The 17,853-nt window shown below is 53.9% G+C and overlaps 2 protein-coding genes across 2 annotated transcripts in view; both read right to left on the bottom strand.

Annotated features, from left to right (window-relative positions):
- The window catches only part of TSPEAR (thrombospondin type laminin G domain and EAR repeats), a 58,776-nt gene that overhangs the window by 12,256 nt on the left and 28,667 nt on the right, over positions 1–17,853 (bottom strand). The window contains exons 2-8 of the mRNA XM_075542899.1: positions 13,701–13,939; positions 12,169–12,259; positions 11,302–11,458; positions 9,023–9,154; positions 7,498–7,724; positions 6,659–6,845; positions 5,119–5,348 (exon numbers count right to left, since the gene is read on the bottom strand). Of these exons, the coding sequence (XP_075399014.1) occupies positions 5,119–5,348; positions 6,659–6,845; positions 7,498–7,724; positions 9,023–9,154; positions 11,302–11,458; positions 12,169–12,259; positions 13,701–13,939 (1,263 nt within the window). The remainder of the gene's footprint in view (positions 1–5,118; positions 5,349–6,658; positions 6,846–7,497; positions 7,725–9,022; positions 9,155–11,301; positions 11,459–12,168; positions 12,260–13,700; positions 13,940–17,853) is intronic.
- On the bottom strand, positions 15,477–16,241 carry LOC142441307 (uncharacterized). Its single transcript, XM_075543338.1, has one exon. It carries the CDS (start codon positions 16,239–16,241, stop codon positions 15,477–15,479), a length of 765 nt encoding a protein of 254 aa, XP_075399453.1.

The raw sequence follows: 17,853 nt of genomic DNA, 5'->3' as shown, positions 1-17,853 counted from the left end.
TTCAGGCCCTGCCTGTGTGTTGGTTATGAACTGGCGCTGCCTCTGAGGTGTGGCCTGAACATGCTGAGTGCGCCCCTCCCCCTGACCTCCTCTGCCAGCACCCTGGAACCAAAGTCATTGTGTGCCGCAAGTGCGTTCTACACACACAAGTGCATGCCTGCAGGAGTGGCATGCGTTCCTGAGTATGTCTGTAAAGCGAGCCTGGCCCCTGAATGAGGCGCAGTTTGTTTGTCAAAGGGATAAGCCAACCGTTAGGGGACCCAAGACAAGGAGCAGATCATCCTGGGTGACCGGGGCACCAAAGTCAGACTCCATCTCAGTCAAGGATGCAAAGTGGATTATGATTTGTAGGTGGTATCGAGTTGGTTCTGACCCATAGCGACCTTATGTACAGAACAAACTGTGAGTCCCTGGCTGGTCCCCTCCCTTCTGAGCCTCCGTTTCCCCCCTCAGCCAATAGAGCACAGGCAGGCGCAGACCTCCTCCCATCCTCCCCTAAGCAGCCACTAGGCTTGCTCCCAGAAGGCGGCAGGCTCCCTGCAGTGGGAGCTGTTGGGAGCAGGGGCCCAGAGTGCACATGCTTCAATACTGGTCCTGAAAGTCAGAACTGGTACTCTCCCTGCCTCTCTCGTGCCCTGTGCGGCCCACCTGGGGGTGAGTGTTCCACAACCCTAGAGGGAGGGGTGCCACTGCGGGACTTGTCAATGGCAGTTTGCTCCGCTGAGTTGGGGCATCTGTCGGGGGGCCTTCATGATGCTCCGTGATGCTGGTAACGGCCCTTTTCATATGGTATCGTCCTGTTCAACTGTAGGAGGTTTCTGATGGCTGTGCGAGTAGACATGGGATTGGAATCGCTGAAAGGCTCCTGCCTCACTTCCAGAGTCCTCTCTCGTGTCATCCCATCCTGTGGTTTGGGGCACAGCCCCCAGGAAGCAGCTCTGCATGGTTTGGCAGCTATGTTGGAAGACTCTGCGTGGTTGACCAGTCTCTTGCTGTGTGGCTCCACCCCGGAACTTAGGCTCTGCTCTCAAGATCTTCCACGTCTGCTCCCTTCCTCCAGCGGATCCATGACAACCTTGGCAATAGTCGCCCAGTTGTCTTCTTTCCAAACCTTTGTGGTTCCCCAGAAGCTGGGCCCAAACCCCTCTCAGATTCTAGTCTGTCTCTTGGGACACGCTTCTTTGTCAGCAATTCAGATGCCTGAGCCCGGAGGCTGCAGGCTTGGAAAGCCCCCCTGGCTGGCCACGTCTGGTGGCCACATCTAGTTGGGGGCAGCCACATATGTGGGCACCCATGTTGCCTGGAGACACGTGTGGTTGATGTCACCCCCAAACCTCCGTGACCAGCGCCTGTGCTGAAACTGTGCTCAGCATAGCCACTTCCCATTTCAGCCACTGTCCTGCTTGTCCACCTCTCTTGAAGCATCCATGTTATCACCCTTGGCTACCCCTGGCTCCCTGCCCCGGCCCGCAGTTGCTTCCACATCTCCATTAGGCATTTTGCAGTATGCATTTTCTCAGAGTTAGTGCACCCAGTGGCATCCCCTGTGAAGGTTCTCTCTGGTCACAGTGACTTTTGGTAAAAGCAGTTTTACTCAAGTCGTGGTTGTTGTTGTTTTTTTGTGATGGCTGATTTAAGAGAACAGTGTGAGGCTGTGACATTTTATTTCCTGCTCAGAACAAATGACACAGAAACTGTTGTGATGTTGAGCACAGCTTGCAAGGACAGCGCTGTGGGAAACACTCAAGTGTGTGGTGTTTTTCTCATTTCAAAAAAGGTGAAATGACGATGGGTTAAAAAAATCAAAAACCCTCATTCTGGATGTTCTTCAACTTCCCAAACAGAGGAAAATGTCAACTCGTAACGGTTAACCATGTTTTCTATTTAGAGGTTCTGGAAAGATTGCATAACAGTGTGAGACAAAAAAAGGGCCTGATTTATGCCAGAAGGGAGACTGGTTTTGCCACCATGACAATGCCCTTGCTCCTGCAGCCATCTCAGTACACCAGTTTTTTTTTGGAGAAAAACCAACATGCCTCTCTTGCCCCCACACACCTTATTCACTTGACCTCACGCCATGTGGCTTCTTTTTGTTTCCATGAATGCAGAAGGACATGAAAGGACAGCGATGTGATGACATAGAAGGGATGATGGGAAAAAACGAGGAAGGTGCTATCAGCCATCCAAACAGATGAGTTGGGAAAATGTTTCCAAGAATGGAATCACAGATTTGATAAATATATTAAGTATAATGGAGAGTACTTCGAAGGTGATAAGGTTTTGTAAAAATGTTGAAATACATAGCTTTGAAAAAAATCCTGGTGTATTTTTTCAGGGGTATCCCCTTTGTGTGTGTGTGTATGCACACACACATATAAGCACACCATGAGTGAGAATTGATTCAATGGCTCATAGAAACCTTAGAACCAACATGTGTATAGCAGGGACTCTTTCTGGAGATGACACTATTTGAGATTCCTGGAGAACAAACTGGTATGTGAAGCGAGGAGCAGGTCTTGGGCTGCGTCCCACGCTTGGCACTGGCCCTTCTCTGGCTGGGTGTCTGGAGGTGTGGCACACTGGTGATGGATATGAAGTCAGCAGATTGACTGCATCCTCTGGCCGGTGACTGTAGAGGCTGTTGGCAAATCATTTCCCAGGTCTGCTCCGGGACACAGGCTCAGGCACTGAATGTCTGTGGTAGCTGTCCCTGCGAGGCCCTCTAGAGTTGAGGACATCCCAAGGGAGGGGAAGTTGGCATCACAGGGATAAGAACGAGAAGGTGACCCCTGTGAGACACGGTGCCTTGGGACACAGAGCACCCTCAAAGCATGTTTGCTGGACAAACAAGGGAGCAAATAGTGAGCAAGTGATTCTGAAGAACAGGGAGGGAGGGGTTTCTGAGTGATGTCCTCTCAATCACAGTGACATGCTGGGCAGCAAGTAACATAGAAGACCTCCCAGACACCACCAGGAGACAGGCTGGCTACAGCCCAGAGCTGTTCCTTCTGAAGAATTCATTGTGTGTACATATGGGGCAGCTGGCTCTACCCTCTGAGCCTCAGTGGGGAGCTGAGTGGCCCGTCAGTTATTTGGCTTCCCCTTCACACCTGGCCCAGGTTCCTCCAACCCCCTCTCCCCGCCCCCCCAGGCCTTGTTCTCCACCGTACCCATGAGTCTGACATAAGTTGTAACACAGACATGCAGACAGACAGATGGTGTCCTTCTCAGGGCAAGTTCAATTGGCAATATCTGTATCTCCCCATCCTTCTAAAACTCTGTATGCAGCACACTCTTTCATGCTTACATTCCCTTTGCTGATGTATGACTTCTGCTCACACACCCTGCCATCTTATCTCCCTTGGTAGGAACCAACCCACTCATCAGATCCCTTTTTTTTTTTTTTTTTTTGTCACAAGAGAAAAGCTTGTAGTTAGTTCAGGGATCATTTGCTGGCCCTTAGGAGCGTTTTCCAGTCCAGTCTGTTGGGGTACCACGCCCTGGCCCCAAAGTCCACTTTCAGCATTCCCTGGGGACCTTGCCACTCCATTCCCTTGCTGTTCCGCTGCACTCCCCCAGTGATTTGCCTCGGTGTGGTGGGATCAGGTCAGGTGCAATTCCCACACTGTGTCTCCGGTGCTGTCCCCTGTATCGCCCTTAGTCACTGAGTGGCATCAGATCCCTTCTTGAGGTGGCCTCTGAGGTGACACAGGAGAGGCTTGATAGCATGCTTTGCTTCTCCTGGGCTCATTTGAGTGGTCTTCAGCTTCTACTTGAACTTACAATCAATGATGGTCCATTTTGCACTCAGCCCCTGATCTTGTTCTCCCTGATGATGTGCAACCCCACCATGACCCTTCTTAACAGACAGATATCTGTGCCTTCCAACTGGTGAGGTCCACGGGTTTAGCTACTATTTATCATGTTGAAGAAAGGCGCTTGCAATGAAAGAGCCATCTGTCTCGCAAAATTCTATCATGCAATCTCCGGCTTCACTTCTATCACCAAGGTTATATTTCTTAACTACCGATGCTTCCCCTTGGTTTCCAACTGTGCCTTTCTAATCTCCAGTAGTGATCCACGCAGCTTGGTTGCACGTGTGACCCGCTTCCGATGGCAGACATTGGCAGAATTCCTCAGTTTCTTCATGACTGGCTTTGGTGACGCACGCAGGCATTTGAGTATTAGTTACATTGCCTGGTTTTCCTTATAGGCGTCTGACCATTATCCCATCACTGAAAGTGCTGTCCTGCAGGACACATCTGAAAGGGTTCTTTTTGATGATGAACAAGATGATGTTACCTTCACTCTGTCATTCCCAGCACAGCAGATCCCATGATTTGCTGATTCAAAAACCACCAAATTCAGTTCATTTGAGCTCACCGATGTCTAGGATGTCTATCTCCGAGGGTTCTGTTTCATGCCCGACAACTTTCAACTGTCCTAGATTTACACTCCGTCATTTCATGTTCTGGTTATTAAGGGTGTTTGTGCCTGTTGCTTCCCGTTTTGAGTCGTGCCTCATTGGCAAACGAAGGTTCTGAGAGCTTTTCTCCATCCACGTCTCGAAGGTCAATGTTACTTTATCTCCAGAGTTCAGTGTGTTCAACCTGAGGAGCTTGTCTTCTGGCACTAATCAGACAGTGATCTGATATGATTCATAAGGTTTTCATTGGCTTTTTGAAATATTAACAGATCACAAGTCCTTCTTCCTAGTGTGTTTTACTCTGGAAATCCCACTGAAACCTGTCCACTCTGGGGGACCCTACTAGTATTTGAAATATTGATGGCATAGCTTCCAACATCACAGCAACACGATGCACCACAGATGACTGGCATGTGTGTGTGTGTGTGTGCATACTATAAGTGAGAATTGATTCAATGGCTTAGAACCAACATGTATCTATCACAGGTTTTATTTCTGGAGACGACACTGTTTGAGATTCCTGGAGAAGGAACTGGTATCTGAAGTGAGGAGCAGATCATGGGCTGAGGTCCAAATGTGGTACTTGGCCCTGGCTCTCACTGGAACTCTGAAGGCACCCCTCCAGATAGTGGTGACATTGAAGATATGGGATATTGGTGATAGACAGGAAGGAAGTAGTGATGGTTTCTTACCAAAAAAGACTGGAAGAGCTGGAAGGTACCGACAAGCCAGATGTACAGGTGGGAATACACCTTAGTGGAGGTGCCATTGAAGGTGTTGGCCACGGCCAGGAAGGAGTAGGGTCCCACAGTGAAGAACTCCCAGTCATAGGCACCGGAGGTGGCGATGGTCTGGTTGGCTTCAAAGAGCTGGGTCCTTGGGTTCCACTTGTAGATAACACTGTCGATGTTGTGGTTGTCACCTGGAAGCAAGGTGCTGCAGTTAGCGGCAGGGTGGGACTCCTATGGAGTCCACAATGGCTTCACGCTAATCCTCTCAGAGTCTCCTCCTTCCCATCCACCTGTGTGATGCCTCTGCCATGAGGCTGCTGGGGAGGGGGTCCCTGACTCATCCCTTCAGTGTCCCACACTCCCAGGTGCTATTCCTGGTCCTCCAACCCTTCCCCCCAAATGCTGACCCCCTTCCCAGGATTCTACCTGATGCCTCCGAGCCTCTGCAGGTATGTTGCCTGATAAAAACCCTTAGGGGATCCACTACCTTCAAAGAGTCTAGTTTCTCCCATGGTTTTCCAGGTCTGAGAGATGGAGCTAGGTCTACATCTTACCCCTGGCCCCCTATGGCCTGGAATCTACTTTTCCTCCATCTCCCCTTTGCAGGCCAATCTCTGCACATATTCATCCTTTGCCTGGAAGGCTTTTCGACACATGAATGTCCCGGAAACTCCATCCTGAGCCTAGCCCTGTGGGAGCACTCACCCTGTGGAAAATACTGCTTGGTGGTCTCTGGACCACCACCCTTGCCTCTGAGTGGGACAACTGAGGCCTGGCAGGTAAATGCCCAGCCATGAAGACACATTGGGATGGGCCAGAGGCATCCCTCCACCCTCACCCCCATCAGGGTCCCAGGTGGGAAACAAGGGGCAGGAGTGGGGAGGAGCTGCGTGGTCAGGGGTGGGGGGCAGTGCCCTCCTAGAAATCAGGCTTCCCGGTACCTCCCAGGCCTTGCTTTCTGCTGCCCCCAAGGGCATAGCACAGTTTGTGTCTAAATGCTTGTAGAGTGGGCACCGTGGGCAGAGGGACCAGGACCTCTTCAAGAAAACCAGGTCAGTTGGCAATGTCCACATCTCCTCACTCCTCCACAGCTGTGCATCCAGCATGCCCTTCCACTCTGCCGAGCCCGAGCCTGCTGCTCAATCACCTGGCCTTCTTCTCACCTACAGGCAGCAGGCTCCACAGAAGGATGGTCGTGAGTTCTGAGTGAGAAGGGCCGCCAGTGGGCAGCCCGTCCTGGGCGTTCCTAAAGGCACGAGCTGTACAGCACTTTGCATTTTTCTCCCTGGTTATACAGGTAACCAGGGAGACCGACCTACACTTACCCATGTTCCCACTTAAACCCAACTGACAGGTAGTCCAAGTTGAGCCTGAAGAAGCAGGCTGGGGGTGGGGGTGGGGAATGACTAGTTTTTAAAGAGAGAAAACTATCCTGTGGTCCTGTCGCACCCAGTTCCCAGATTGGTTCCCTTCCAGGTCAAAGGCCATGCTGCCCGCATACCTTCCCGGTGGTTGGCCACAGCCAGGAAGTGCTCCCCGTTCACCTGGAAAGCCTCCCAGTCACGCGCGCTGTGGGTGGCGATCCTCTGGTATAGGGTGAACTTCAGCTTCCGAGGACTCCATTTATAAATAACGGAGAACTCCTGGCCCTTCTCATTTGGTTCGAAATTAGCCACGGCCAAAAAGATCTGAAAGAAATCCAAACGCAACACTAGGTCCTTCTGATCTGCGGGAGGCCACGGGCACAACCGTCTTCCTCAGTAGCAGTATGTCCATCCAGCGTGGGGGTGGGGGACGCCTGCTCCAAGAAACTGCCTGTCCGAGGCCCGAGAAATCACCTGACATCACCTCCTAATCAAAGAGAAGCCGTCCAAGCCATCACATTGGGGACGAGTGAATTAAACGTTTAACAAGGCTAACTTCTCCCCACTAATTTTCAGACAGTTATTATCCCCCTTTTTTTTGGTCTAGGGATCCTGGATTTTATTTATGTATTATTTATTCATTTTAAGGCAGTTTAATGGGCATATAATTCACAAATCATATGACCCGATAGTTCAATCGTATTAGGAAGAGTTGTACAATCCTTATCGCACTCAGTGTTAGAACCATTTCTTGGTTCTGGTACAGCAGGCTGATTTTTAAGTTGATAGCTTTATGTGGCCTGGGAATGCGGTTATAAATATCCAAATAGCCCCTGGCAGGAAAGAAAAAAAAAAGTTCCTCACCCCTGATCCAGTGAGATGGAGGCAAAATTACCTGTAGACCCGACATGAAAAGCCCAAACCTTGGCCTGCTGGGGTTTTCCCAAATGACAAAGAATGGAGAATGCGAACTTGCCCTTTTCCCGATGGTGAAATGCCTCCAGGACTGTGCCTGGTGTGTGCGGATGGTCTGATAGGACACGAACTTCCCGTCGGTCCACTTGTAGATGGCGGAAGTGGTTTTCCGATTGGCTGTTGCCACAAAGAGCCCCACCTCCGGGACGATGAAGGCCTCAAGGCCCAGGGTCTCGGAGTTCGTGAACAGGTTCTGGTGCTGTTCCACATAGTCCAGCTTTCTCTTGCCTTGCGAGAGAAAAAACCCAAAACCACACCATGGCTTCGTTAACATTTCCCCCAAAGCCCAAGCAATCCATCCTTTGGGGGTCACAATCTCCAGGGCCCTACTCATGACACTGGAGCATGAGCGTTGGGGCTGGGGTCTGTTTATAAAGGGCCACTGGCCCTGCTGCTTCCTTTCCCGCTTATGAATCCGTTGTCATTGAGTTGACCCCAATGCTTGGCATTCCCACGGGCAACGACGCAGAAACATGCCCCCTGGCAGTTTCAGTGGCTCGTTTTTAGAGGGAGATTGCCAGGTCTTTCTTCCAAGGCACCTCTAGGTGCGCTCAGACCGGCAAGCTTTGGGTTAGCAGCCGAGCACCTTTACCTTTCGTTTCACGGAAGGGCCTCTGGAATGAACGCAATGGCAACTGCTCTTTTGCCCTTGTAGACGAGGTCAAAGGGCAACGGCTTGGTGCTACCACGGTTTACGAAGAAGCCTTGTAGAGACTAATGGGATGGCATTTTTCCCTCACACCCTTAGTGGGGACTTTCCAAAGCTTGTGGCTCTTATGGAAGACTGTCTTAGATAAACGGAAAGAAAGCAGAGAGCCTCCCAGTGGGGACCGTTCCCATTCCCTGTGGACAGCCCTTTGGGAACACTGACTGAGATGTGTGCTCTCCTTCCCCACAAGCAGGAATAGAACATTTAAACATCTCACTGCAAAAAGGATAGTCTTCGGTCCCTTGCCTCTTTGCACCTTCTCAATGACTGTGGATGGGGAGGTTTGAAGAGCAGACTACCGGGTCACCCCCACCCCCTAGGGAAGCGCTCTCAGCTTTCTGCTGTCACCATTTGGAAGTGGTTCCGAGAGACTAGAAGTCGCTCTAATCTATGAATCATGCTGGGGGTGGGAGTGGGAGTGGGGGGCAAATGTTTCTAAATTAAATGCATAGGCCCATCCACTGCTCCCAACATGGGCCATCATCCTCTACCTTTAAGAGGGGGGTATGCTGGCTAATGGACATCCTGCCTTAGGGATCCCACATGTCCTGGCTCGCCTGGGATGGCCCTAGTTGATGCTTGCTTTCCAGGTATAATGATAAACAGTGTCCCCATTCACTCCCCAAAGCATCCCACCCTGGAAGACCCACCATGTGGTCCAGGGCTGCCTATGTCTCAGTAGCCCACCTACCCCACTATGCGGTGCCAGAGCTGTGGCATAACATGGAAACTCTGGGTAGAGATGCTATGGGGGTGTCAGAGCCCTAAACCTCGGGGGTTCCACGAGTCACAACCACCCTTACCAAGCCCACCTCACCTCCTAGCACGGAGATCCATTCACTGCCAATGCACAGGTACAGCCCCTTCCGACCGGCATCAAACCAGAACTGGGCATCTTCCGCTTGCGTACAGCGGGGCTGTGACCCCAATGTCACCTTTACATCCGTTTCTGAGTGGGAGACCAGGGAGGATGAGTGCCCAGTAGATACATGCTCCTTGGGACAAGACCGAGTTGGGCTAGGGGCCACATGGACATAAGTGCGTCCATCTTGTCTTTGCTCTTGTCAGAACTGGGAAGGCCCAACACTTTCGTGTCAGAGTGTACAGCCATGTGCCCAGGGCCCTTGTACACAGGAAACCACTACCCATTGTCACCAGGGCCAACCATAGCTAGTCTAGACCAGGCCCAGGGACCTTACTTACCTGGAGGCTGCATCATTCCAAAGCACAGCCAAGAGCCCCACCCCAATGACAAAGATTGGGAAGGATGAGTGGCCCAGTCAGTCTTTTCACAGCTGGGAGAGGTCCCAGAACCTCCCACTCCCCGACCCCCTAACTTCTTTCAGCTTCTTACAAAAGGATACAACTATCTCTCTCCAAAGACCCCGAGGGGTGCAGTGGCCAAGCACTCAGCTGCTAACCAGAGGTTGTCATTTTAACCCACCCAGTCACTTGGCAGGAGAAACATCTGGCAGCCTTGATGACAGCCCAGAGCCCCCTGGGAAGTTAGACTCCGTCACACCGCGTGCGGACTGAGTCAGCCTCTCTCAACAGCAGCAGCATCTTTCTCAAGTTGAAGGGCTTCGTGTCTCCTCTTTGGAGGCCTGGCTTCCTTGCTCCGGCAACGTGATTTGCTCCCAGAGAGGATGTCTGTCAACATTGTTATCACTGGACTCCAGCATCAGTCCCTTAGCAGCCTTCTCAACGGCCGGCTTGTCCATCCCTCACAGGAGTCACACCCCGACCCTTCCAGCTGCAGTGCACCTCTCTGGTGAACGTGGGCGGTCATTCCAATGTGCCCTCAAAACCCAAACCGCATCATCTCAATGCGGGAGAGTCCACCCAAACTTCCGTTTGATCGAGCTCTGTGGCATGTTCGCTCTGCTTCCGTCCGGGATCCAGCACAGCATTCTAATTCTATCACTGCACAAGGTGGCAAGAGGGCTGGGCCCCCGCCTAGGTCTTCCCAAAGCTCCCAAAAGAGAAGGGAGCTGAACTATATGCCCCTCACCCCACCCCACCCCAACCTGGGCTTCTTTCAGGTCACCGGCCAGCACTGCCGCTGAATAACACGCTACACTGAGAGGCCGCGAGCCCTCCGAGGGTTTGAGATGTCCTCCCAGGATTGGAATACAGGGTGGGGCATGCTCCGTGCGGGGAGGGGGAGGCTTCGGGTGGTAGTGGTCCTGAAATGGGGGTGGGGTGGGTTGGGGCTGCTTTCTCACCTCATATGGAGGTACAGTGAGGTAGGGAGGGGAGTCATACTGCAGGGAGGAGTTCAAACTCTCCATGACAGGGACTGTAGGTTAAATCGTGGTCCCCCAAAGACATGCTTACCTGAAACCTCAGAGTATGACTTGATTTGGACTAAGTGTCTGCCTGCAACCTTTTTTTGGGGTGTGTGTGCGCGGGGGGTGGGAGACTCTGAGCTTCCAGAACAGTCAGAGAAGAAATCTGTTGTTTCCTTAAGTCCCTGGCTTTGTGGTTATTTACCATGGCAGCCCCACGATACGAACATAAAGAGCATGAGTTAAATGAACGCCATCACTATTGTAACTTGGTATTCAGAAAACACACACAGGCGGGAAAGAAAGGAAAGGTTGCAGAACACGGTGGGCTGCTGGCTATCTGTGGGAGACTGCCGTCGCTCAGGAGGATGGGGGTCTCCACCCTGGGGATGGGGGCTGAGGTATGGATGTCTCCAGAGAGGGGTTGGGCTAGAAATGGTCACCAAAGGCTGCTCTGGGGTCAAAAGAGGGCCGCAGGTGGGGATTCAGAGGAGAACTTTCTAGGATTCACACTATGCACAGCCCGGGTTGTCAGGAAAGGCAGTATTCATCGGTGGCTCTGTCCAAGCAGGGCCTGGGTGGCTGCCACTGGGACCAGCCAGAAGGAACAGAGACCAACCTAATGCTCCTGAACATGCCCCATCTGCCTTCATGGGGTGGGGCAAGCTCTTGGTCAAGTCCAGCAACTCTGCTCCTCTCGTGGCCATCAGGAGGGAGGGGTGTGGGAGAGGTGGGCCTCTGCTTGTGTTCCTGCACAGGCCAAGGGGAAACCCCGCCAGTGCAGGGAGAAGGATATCAGCCTACTAACCATAGGGATATTTGAGCACCTCGTTATCTTCTGGTTTCCCTGTGAGACCCTGCAGGATCGGGGGGATGGACAACACAGCCAGCTCAGCGTTCCTGCTGGGGCACAGCTGGGAGGTGGCATCAGAGCCAGGTAGCAGGACCAGCTGCCGGATCAGACCCTAGAGAGAGATAAGGGCAGCTGACTCAGACCCAGGGCGGCCGGAGAGGAGCCCGGGATCACTGAAGTGAGGCCCATTTGAACCTGGGAGAAAGAGGCGGGGTAGGGATGGGGAGCCTAACAATCTTTAGCCCTAGGGGCGAGACTTAGCTATCCCTTCCTCCACCTACCTATCCATCATCCACATGTCTACCCACCCATCCATTCTTCTAACTACAGGCATACCATCGGCGAATATTCAGAAAGTGCCTACTATGCACTGGGCACAGTTCTAGACACCATGATGGAAAAGGCAGTAAGATATATCCTCCGGAGGCTTGCACATTAGGGAGAGGCAGGCTAGATGCAAGCACAGAGAAGACCTAGCTTGTCAAGAGGTGCTCAGTGCTTCAGAGAAAAAACCAGACAAGGGGAGGCAGCTGAGAGGGCTGGGGTGGGAGGTGCCCTTTGATCAGAGCCGCAGGGGGTGACCTCTGTGATAAGGGACAGAGTTATGGCAATTGTAGAGACGTGGGTTCTAGGCGGTGGAAACAGCACTCGCAAAGGGCCTGTGGTGGGCACCCACTTAGGGTGTTTCTAGACTGACCTTGGACCCCACTTCCCCCCCATTGCTTTTGGCACATGCAACGAGCAGTCACAGTAAAACCCTGAGACAGCAGGCCGGGGGTGGACATGTCCTCGGGTGTGGCAAGCAGCCTCCTCCCCACTCACCGTGAACAGGCCTTTCGTCCTTCTCCGGCTGCCGATGAAGAACCGGGCGCCCTGCATGGAGAGTGTGGCCGGGAAGGGCACATCAGCAGTTCTGAAAACAGAGGCAGGTGGTTTCAGGGCCATCGTGGGGCCGGACTGCATCCTGTCTGCTGACAAGGAGAGGGAGGGAAAGATGCCCAGCAGAGGACACTTGGTAAGCCTGCAGCCACTGCCCGCGGGGCCAGCCACACCATCGGCACAGGCTGCTCCAGCTGCCCGCTCTTCACCTAGGGTCAGTTTGTCCCCTGGGAAAGGGCGACTGGGAGAGTGTCACAAGCAGCAGCTCAAGTGCAAGTGGACACTGCCCTCTGGAGGTCAGGTGGGTGGGGGGCGGCAGCACTCTGCTGGGGGAATGGCTTGGTCCAAGTCTTGGAGGACATGCAAGTTGGGCCACAGGGCTCTCTCCTCGCCCGAGGCCTCCACACTGCCATCCTCTGGTCGTAGCGGTCAGCCCTTCCTGTCCTTGGCCAAGTGGCAGCACCTGGCCATGGTATGGTCAGCTGCTGGCCTGCTGGTACAGGATGCACACCTTCTGCTCACAGCGGTGCCTCTTGGGGCCCAGACCACTTAGACACCCAAGTCCTGCCCCCCACCCCCAGGGCTCTGTGAGGCCCGTGGGGGTGGTGGGGCCCTGTTGGCGGAGTGGTCTTGCCCCTGCCGACTCAGGCGCCAGCTGTGCCCTATGGGGGCTGGAGTCGGAATCAAGCCCAGAGCAGCGGGCTCTGTGGCTGTTGTCTAAAGCTCAGAGAACCATTTTAAAAACAGCTACGTCCTGTAGTGTGTGGGCTCTGAGCCCTCAGTGACACCGTTCCCTGACCCACCAGCCTGGGGTCTACATTTCAGCCCAAACTCAGGGTCCAGCCGAAGTCAGCAATCCCCTCCGCCTGATGGTCTGGCCTCTGGAAAGTCTCCTTCAGCCCTTGTGCAGTGCGCTCCTCAGCTCTGGTCCTTGGCCACCTCCATGCCTCTCACTTACGGCGGTCTTCCAGAGGGCAGAGATGGCATCTGACCGTGCCGGTGATCTCTCGGTCTCTGGCACAGCCCTGCTCCAACTACGAGGTTCTGTAAACCTGACCTGCTTGAGGCTTAAAAACTTCCTTGGGGTGGGGGTGGGGGGTTTCATGGTTTGCACTGGGCTATTCACTGAGAGGTGGCCCTTTGGAATCTACCTCGAGGTGCCTCCGAGGCTGCTTCAGAAACCTCAGTCACGGGGCACCCCATGAAGAGCACAGTTCTCATCCGTACCATTTGGGCACTGTGGGTAGAATTAACTTTATGGCAATGTGTTTTTTTGGGGGGAGGGGGGCGGTTTGGGGAGGGATAGGGAAGGAGCGGAGGAAGTTCAATGAGGACTTTGCCCAATGCTAGGTAGGCCCAGGGCAGCGTCTGGGTCAGGCTGGCATGGACAGAGAGCCAAGACACAAGGGGCCCGCCTGCCACTGCTGGGCAGTATCGCACAACCCACACCACCCTCCGGCATCCCGAGTGCCTACATGTCTATGGGGAGCCCACAGTCCACGGTGAGGGAGAAGGATCCTTCAGACACTGCCAAGACCAGCGTGTGCCACCGGTTGTCCGTCAGTGCCATGTTCCGGAAGGACACGCGGGTCTGCCAGGCCCCAGAGGCGTCCTCGCTGAGGAACAGAAAGTGGAGCTTGCTGGCCGAGTAGCTCAGCCCCAGCAGCAGCGGGCCTCGCTCTTCCGCCAGCACCGTGAGCAGAAACTCGTTCTTCTGCAAGAAAGGACCGGGGAGGGAGGCGTGAGGAGAGGGCCACAGGGTCTGACCAGCAAGGAACAGTGACATAAAGGCACCTCCACTCCAACCATGGCCCCTGCCCCCCACAGCAACACACCCCACTGGTCTGCAAAGCAGTCTTGTTATGCACTGACCTGTGTCCCCCGGCCCCCACGGTATGTGGAAGTCAGCCCGGTACATGCATGGGTGACCCGGTGTGGAAATAGGGCTTTCTGTGGTTTTGTGTTAGTGAGGAGTTAGCACAGCAAGGTGGGCTCTACACCTAATCCCTCACAAAATGGAAAGGACTCTGAGAAAGACACGCAGGGGGAAGACCGACACCATGGGGGGGGAGGGTCTGCCGGGGGAGGAACCTGCAGCAGGGAACTGACCCCCGAGGGTCGAACTCTTAGCCTCCAGGGCTGCGGGACAATCATCTCCTGTGTTTTAGCCACCATGTGTGGTGTGAATTCACCTCAGGAGACTGAGGGCAGAGGACTTCCTCTTTGATCACCGACTGACCAGCTCACTGCTGTCAAGTTCCCTCGGGACCCTGTGGGACACAGTTGGACTTTCCCTGTGAGTTTCCAAGACTGTAATCCTTTATGAGTAGAAAGCCTCGTCTTTCTCTTTCAGAGCAGCTGGTGGTTTTGAACCACAAAACTTGGAGCTAGCAGCGCAATACCTAACCACTGCTTCCCCAGGGCTCCTAAAACCCTCCCAGGACCTTCATCTTGCATTGAATACACAAGTCAACAATGGCTCCCTTGGGTACCCCTGCCCCTGGCTTTCCTGGGAGCTGAGGGGAGGCAAGAGGTAGCCCCCTGGATCTCACCTTGAGGGAGAAGACAAACCCCCAAAGAGATCTAGGTGGGAATGCCAGAAACCAGGTGAGGGACATGGAGCGGCAAACAGAGCTGTGCAGGTGAGACCCTAACAGTGAGGACCTGGAGCCGGGATGTCCCCACAGGGCAGGCAAGGGAGCTGGGGAGGACCCCGACTGCACTCAGGAGGATCATGGCATGGGGCTTCTCCACATCCCGCCATGTTCACATTCGAGGTGATCCTTCCGGACCAGTGGAGTCCTGGGCACCCTCCCAGAGGAGAGAGACCTGCCTGTGCCTCTGAGGGAAATCAGACATTCTGAGAACACTCGTAGCAGGGACACCGATGTCTGCTCAAAACCGTGTGTTCCCCCGTGAATTGATGACAGGAAACTGAATTAGCTGATCCAGAGGTGTTTATTCAGGTGCCAATGTTGTGCTTACAAGCTGGAAGTCAAGGTCATGTGTCATGAAGCCCAGAACCAGGAGGAGAGAAAGGGGACCCCAGTAGGCAGGTGGAGATGGGAAGAGAAAGCTTGGGTTTCCCAGGAGGGCAAAAGGCAGCAGTCACTTTGGGACTGTGGAGACACAGGGGTGCCCCATCCTCAGGTGTGGGGAGCCACCTAACAAGGTCATGACCTGAGTGAAACTGGATATGAGGAACCAACCATCAAGGGCCTGGAGCCCAGCTGGCCCAAGGGAGTGCATGGTCAGCAGTAGGTCCCCTGGCAGGATGAGGTGCCACAGCAGGCTGGGCGGGGACACGCGGGGCGGCAGAGCAGGGACATGGAGGAGGAGGCAGGGGCACAGCAGGCAGGCTTGCACACAGGTTGGCAGATGAGGGACATGCAGGAGGAGGGTTTGCAACAGGAGGGGGCACAGGGCTGGCAGCAAGAGGAGGATGAGCAGGGGACTGTCCCACGGCAGATGGGCCTGCAGCAGACAGGCACACAGCAGGGAGCAGTTGTGCAGCAGACAGGCACACAACAGGGGGAGGATGAGCAGCACACTGGCTGGCAGCAGGAGAGCCCACAGGAGCTGGTGCAGCCTGATTGGCAGGGGCTGGACCCACAGCTCACAGGGCTGCAGATGAGGGTCAGGCAGGAGGCTGGGGCACAGCAGGAGGACTGGCAGCAGGAGGGCCCACAGGAGCTGGTGCAGCCTGATTGGCAGGGACTGGACCCACAGCTCACAGGGCTGCAGATGAGGGTCAGGCAGGAGGCTGGGGCACAGCAGGAGGACTGGCAGCAGGAGGGGGCACAGCAGGTGGAAGCACAGCAGGAGGAGGACTGGCAGCAGGAGGAGGCGCAGCAGGGTGGCTCACAGTAGCTCTCCGGGCAGTCGTCCACCTCCCAGGAGGGACCAGTACAAGCACTGGGCATGCAGACCCGGCTGCCATAGCTCCTGTCGCTGGAGCAGATGGACCTGGTGGACCCAGCTGGAACACAGGTCCTGGAGTAGCAGGTGTCAGCCATGGTAGGAGTGTGGACTGGAGGAGGTGGTGGGATGAGGAAGGGAGGAAGGCAGTGAGTGAGGTGCTTGCTCCGGGAGGTCCGGGCTTTTATATCCCCCTTTGGCCTGTGCTGTTGCAACAAGAAGCTCGGTAAGCCACCCCTTCCTTGTTGTTGTTAGAACCCCAGCTGGAAGCCCTCATTAGTGTTGCTTTATTGGTACAAAAGGGGTTACTCAGCCTTGAAGACTCCACGTTGTCAGGCTCAGTAAGCAAACACCACAAAGAAGGCAGGTGCTCCTGGAGCCCTTGCCTGCCTGGGGCCTGCTCTGTCCGTCTCTCTGAGAGGCATCGTGAAGCCATCGTTCTCTGCCATGTTGCAGGAGAGGAGAGCGCAAACCCAACATCTCCTTGACAACATCTTGGAGCTGCAAGTTCAGGCAGAGAAGGGCCCCTTGCTGCTCATGAGCAGAAGGTAGGCTGAGTCTAGAGGAGATCAGCCAACGAGAGAAGTCGTCAATGGAGAGACTCACAAGTCTCTGGAACCCAACACAGGACAGTGATGGAACACATGAAAGATACACAGAGGATGTTTCCAGAAGGGCCAACATGCACAATGTAGGATCCAGAAAGCAATGCCAGGGACTAGACCAGAGGATGCACACTGGTACAGATAGGAACTGGAAACACAGGGAAGCTGGGACCGAAAAAACCCTGAGGCCCAATAATGAGGGTAGCTATACTAGGAACAGAAAAGTGGATGTAGGGAGATGTCAGGCAGTGTAAGACTTGACAAGATAAAAATTATTTATAAATTATCAAGGCTTCGTTAGGGAGTGGGGGCAGGGAAGGAGGGGAAAATGAGAAGCTGACACCAAGTGTTGAGTAGAAAGCAAATGTTTTGAGAATGATGATGGCGACAAATGTACAAATGTGCTTGACACAATGGGTAGATTGTGATAAGAGTTGTACGGGCCCCCAATAAAATGATTTGAAAAAGAGAGAGAGATGTCTGGGAAAGGGAGAAATAAAAGTCCCCAGAGATAGGGGAAGCATGGGTCCTTGGATTTGAAATTCTGAGCAACTATGTATCTGATACATGGAAACCATGTCTGTCTAAACACCCTGGTAAGCATTCTGACAGCTAAGACAAAGCCCTAAAAGTGTCCCAAGAGATTTGCGGCCCTGGTGGCATCGTGGGTACAAGTTGGGCTGCTCACTGCAGGGTCAGCACTTTGAAACCGCCAGGCCCTCAGAGGGAGACAGAAGAGGCTCTCTGCTCCCTAAACAGGTGTCGTCTCTGAACCCACAGGGGCCCTTCTGCTCTGTCCTGTAGGGCACTGTGAGTCGGAATCCACTTGATGGCAGTGGCTTCAACTCCGTTGCTCTCCGTCCTACAGGCAACGGAGCGGAATCTTCAGTGCCCAGGGAATGGCCGACCCGTGAGGTGGAACTCCACTTACTGGGCTGTGTCAGGAGAGTGGAAGCATTTCGAACGGACAGCTGCACTGAAAGTTCGCCCCCAGAACTGATCAATGAGAACAGCACGGCACGCAAGGCAAATGCAAAAGGGTGGGAGGGGTGTGTGTGAAATGTAAGCAACAGTGTGGAAAATCAGCCCCAAGCAGTTGAAGGTT

The sequence above is a fragment of the Tenrec ecaudatus genome, chromosome 2 (assembly GCF_050624435.1).
Source record: "Tenrec ecaudatus isolate mTenEca1 chromosome 2, mTenEca1.hap1, whole genome shotgun sequence".
NCBI classification, from domain to species: Eukaryota; Metazoa; Chordata; class Mammalia; order Afrosoricida; family Tenrecidae; genus Tenrec; species Tenrec ecaudatus.
The sequence above is the reverse complement of the archived record's forward strand: the minus strand, read 5'-3'. Positions and strand labels throughout refer to the sequence as shown.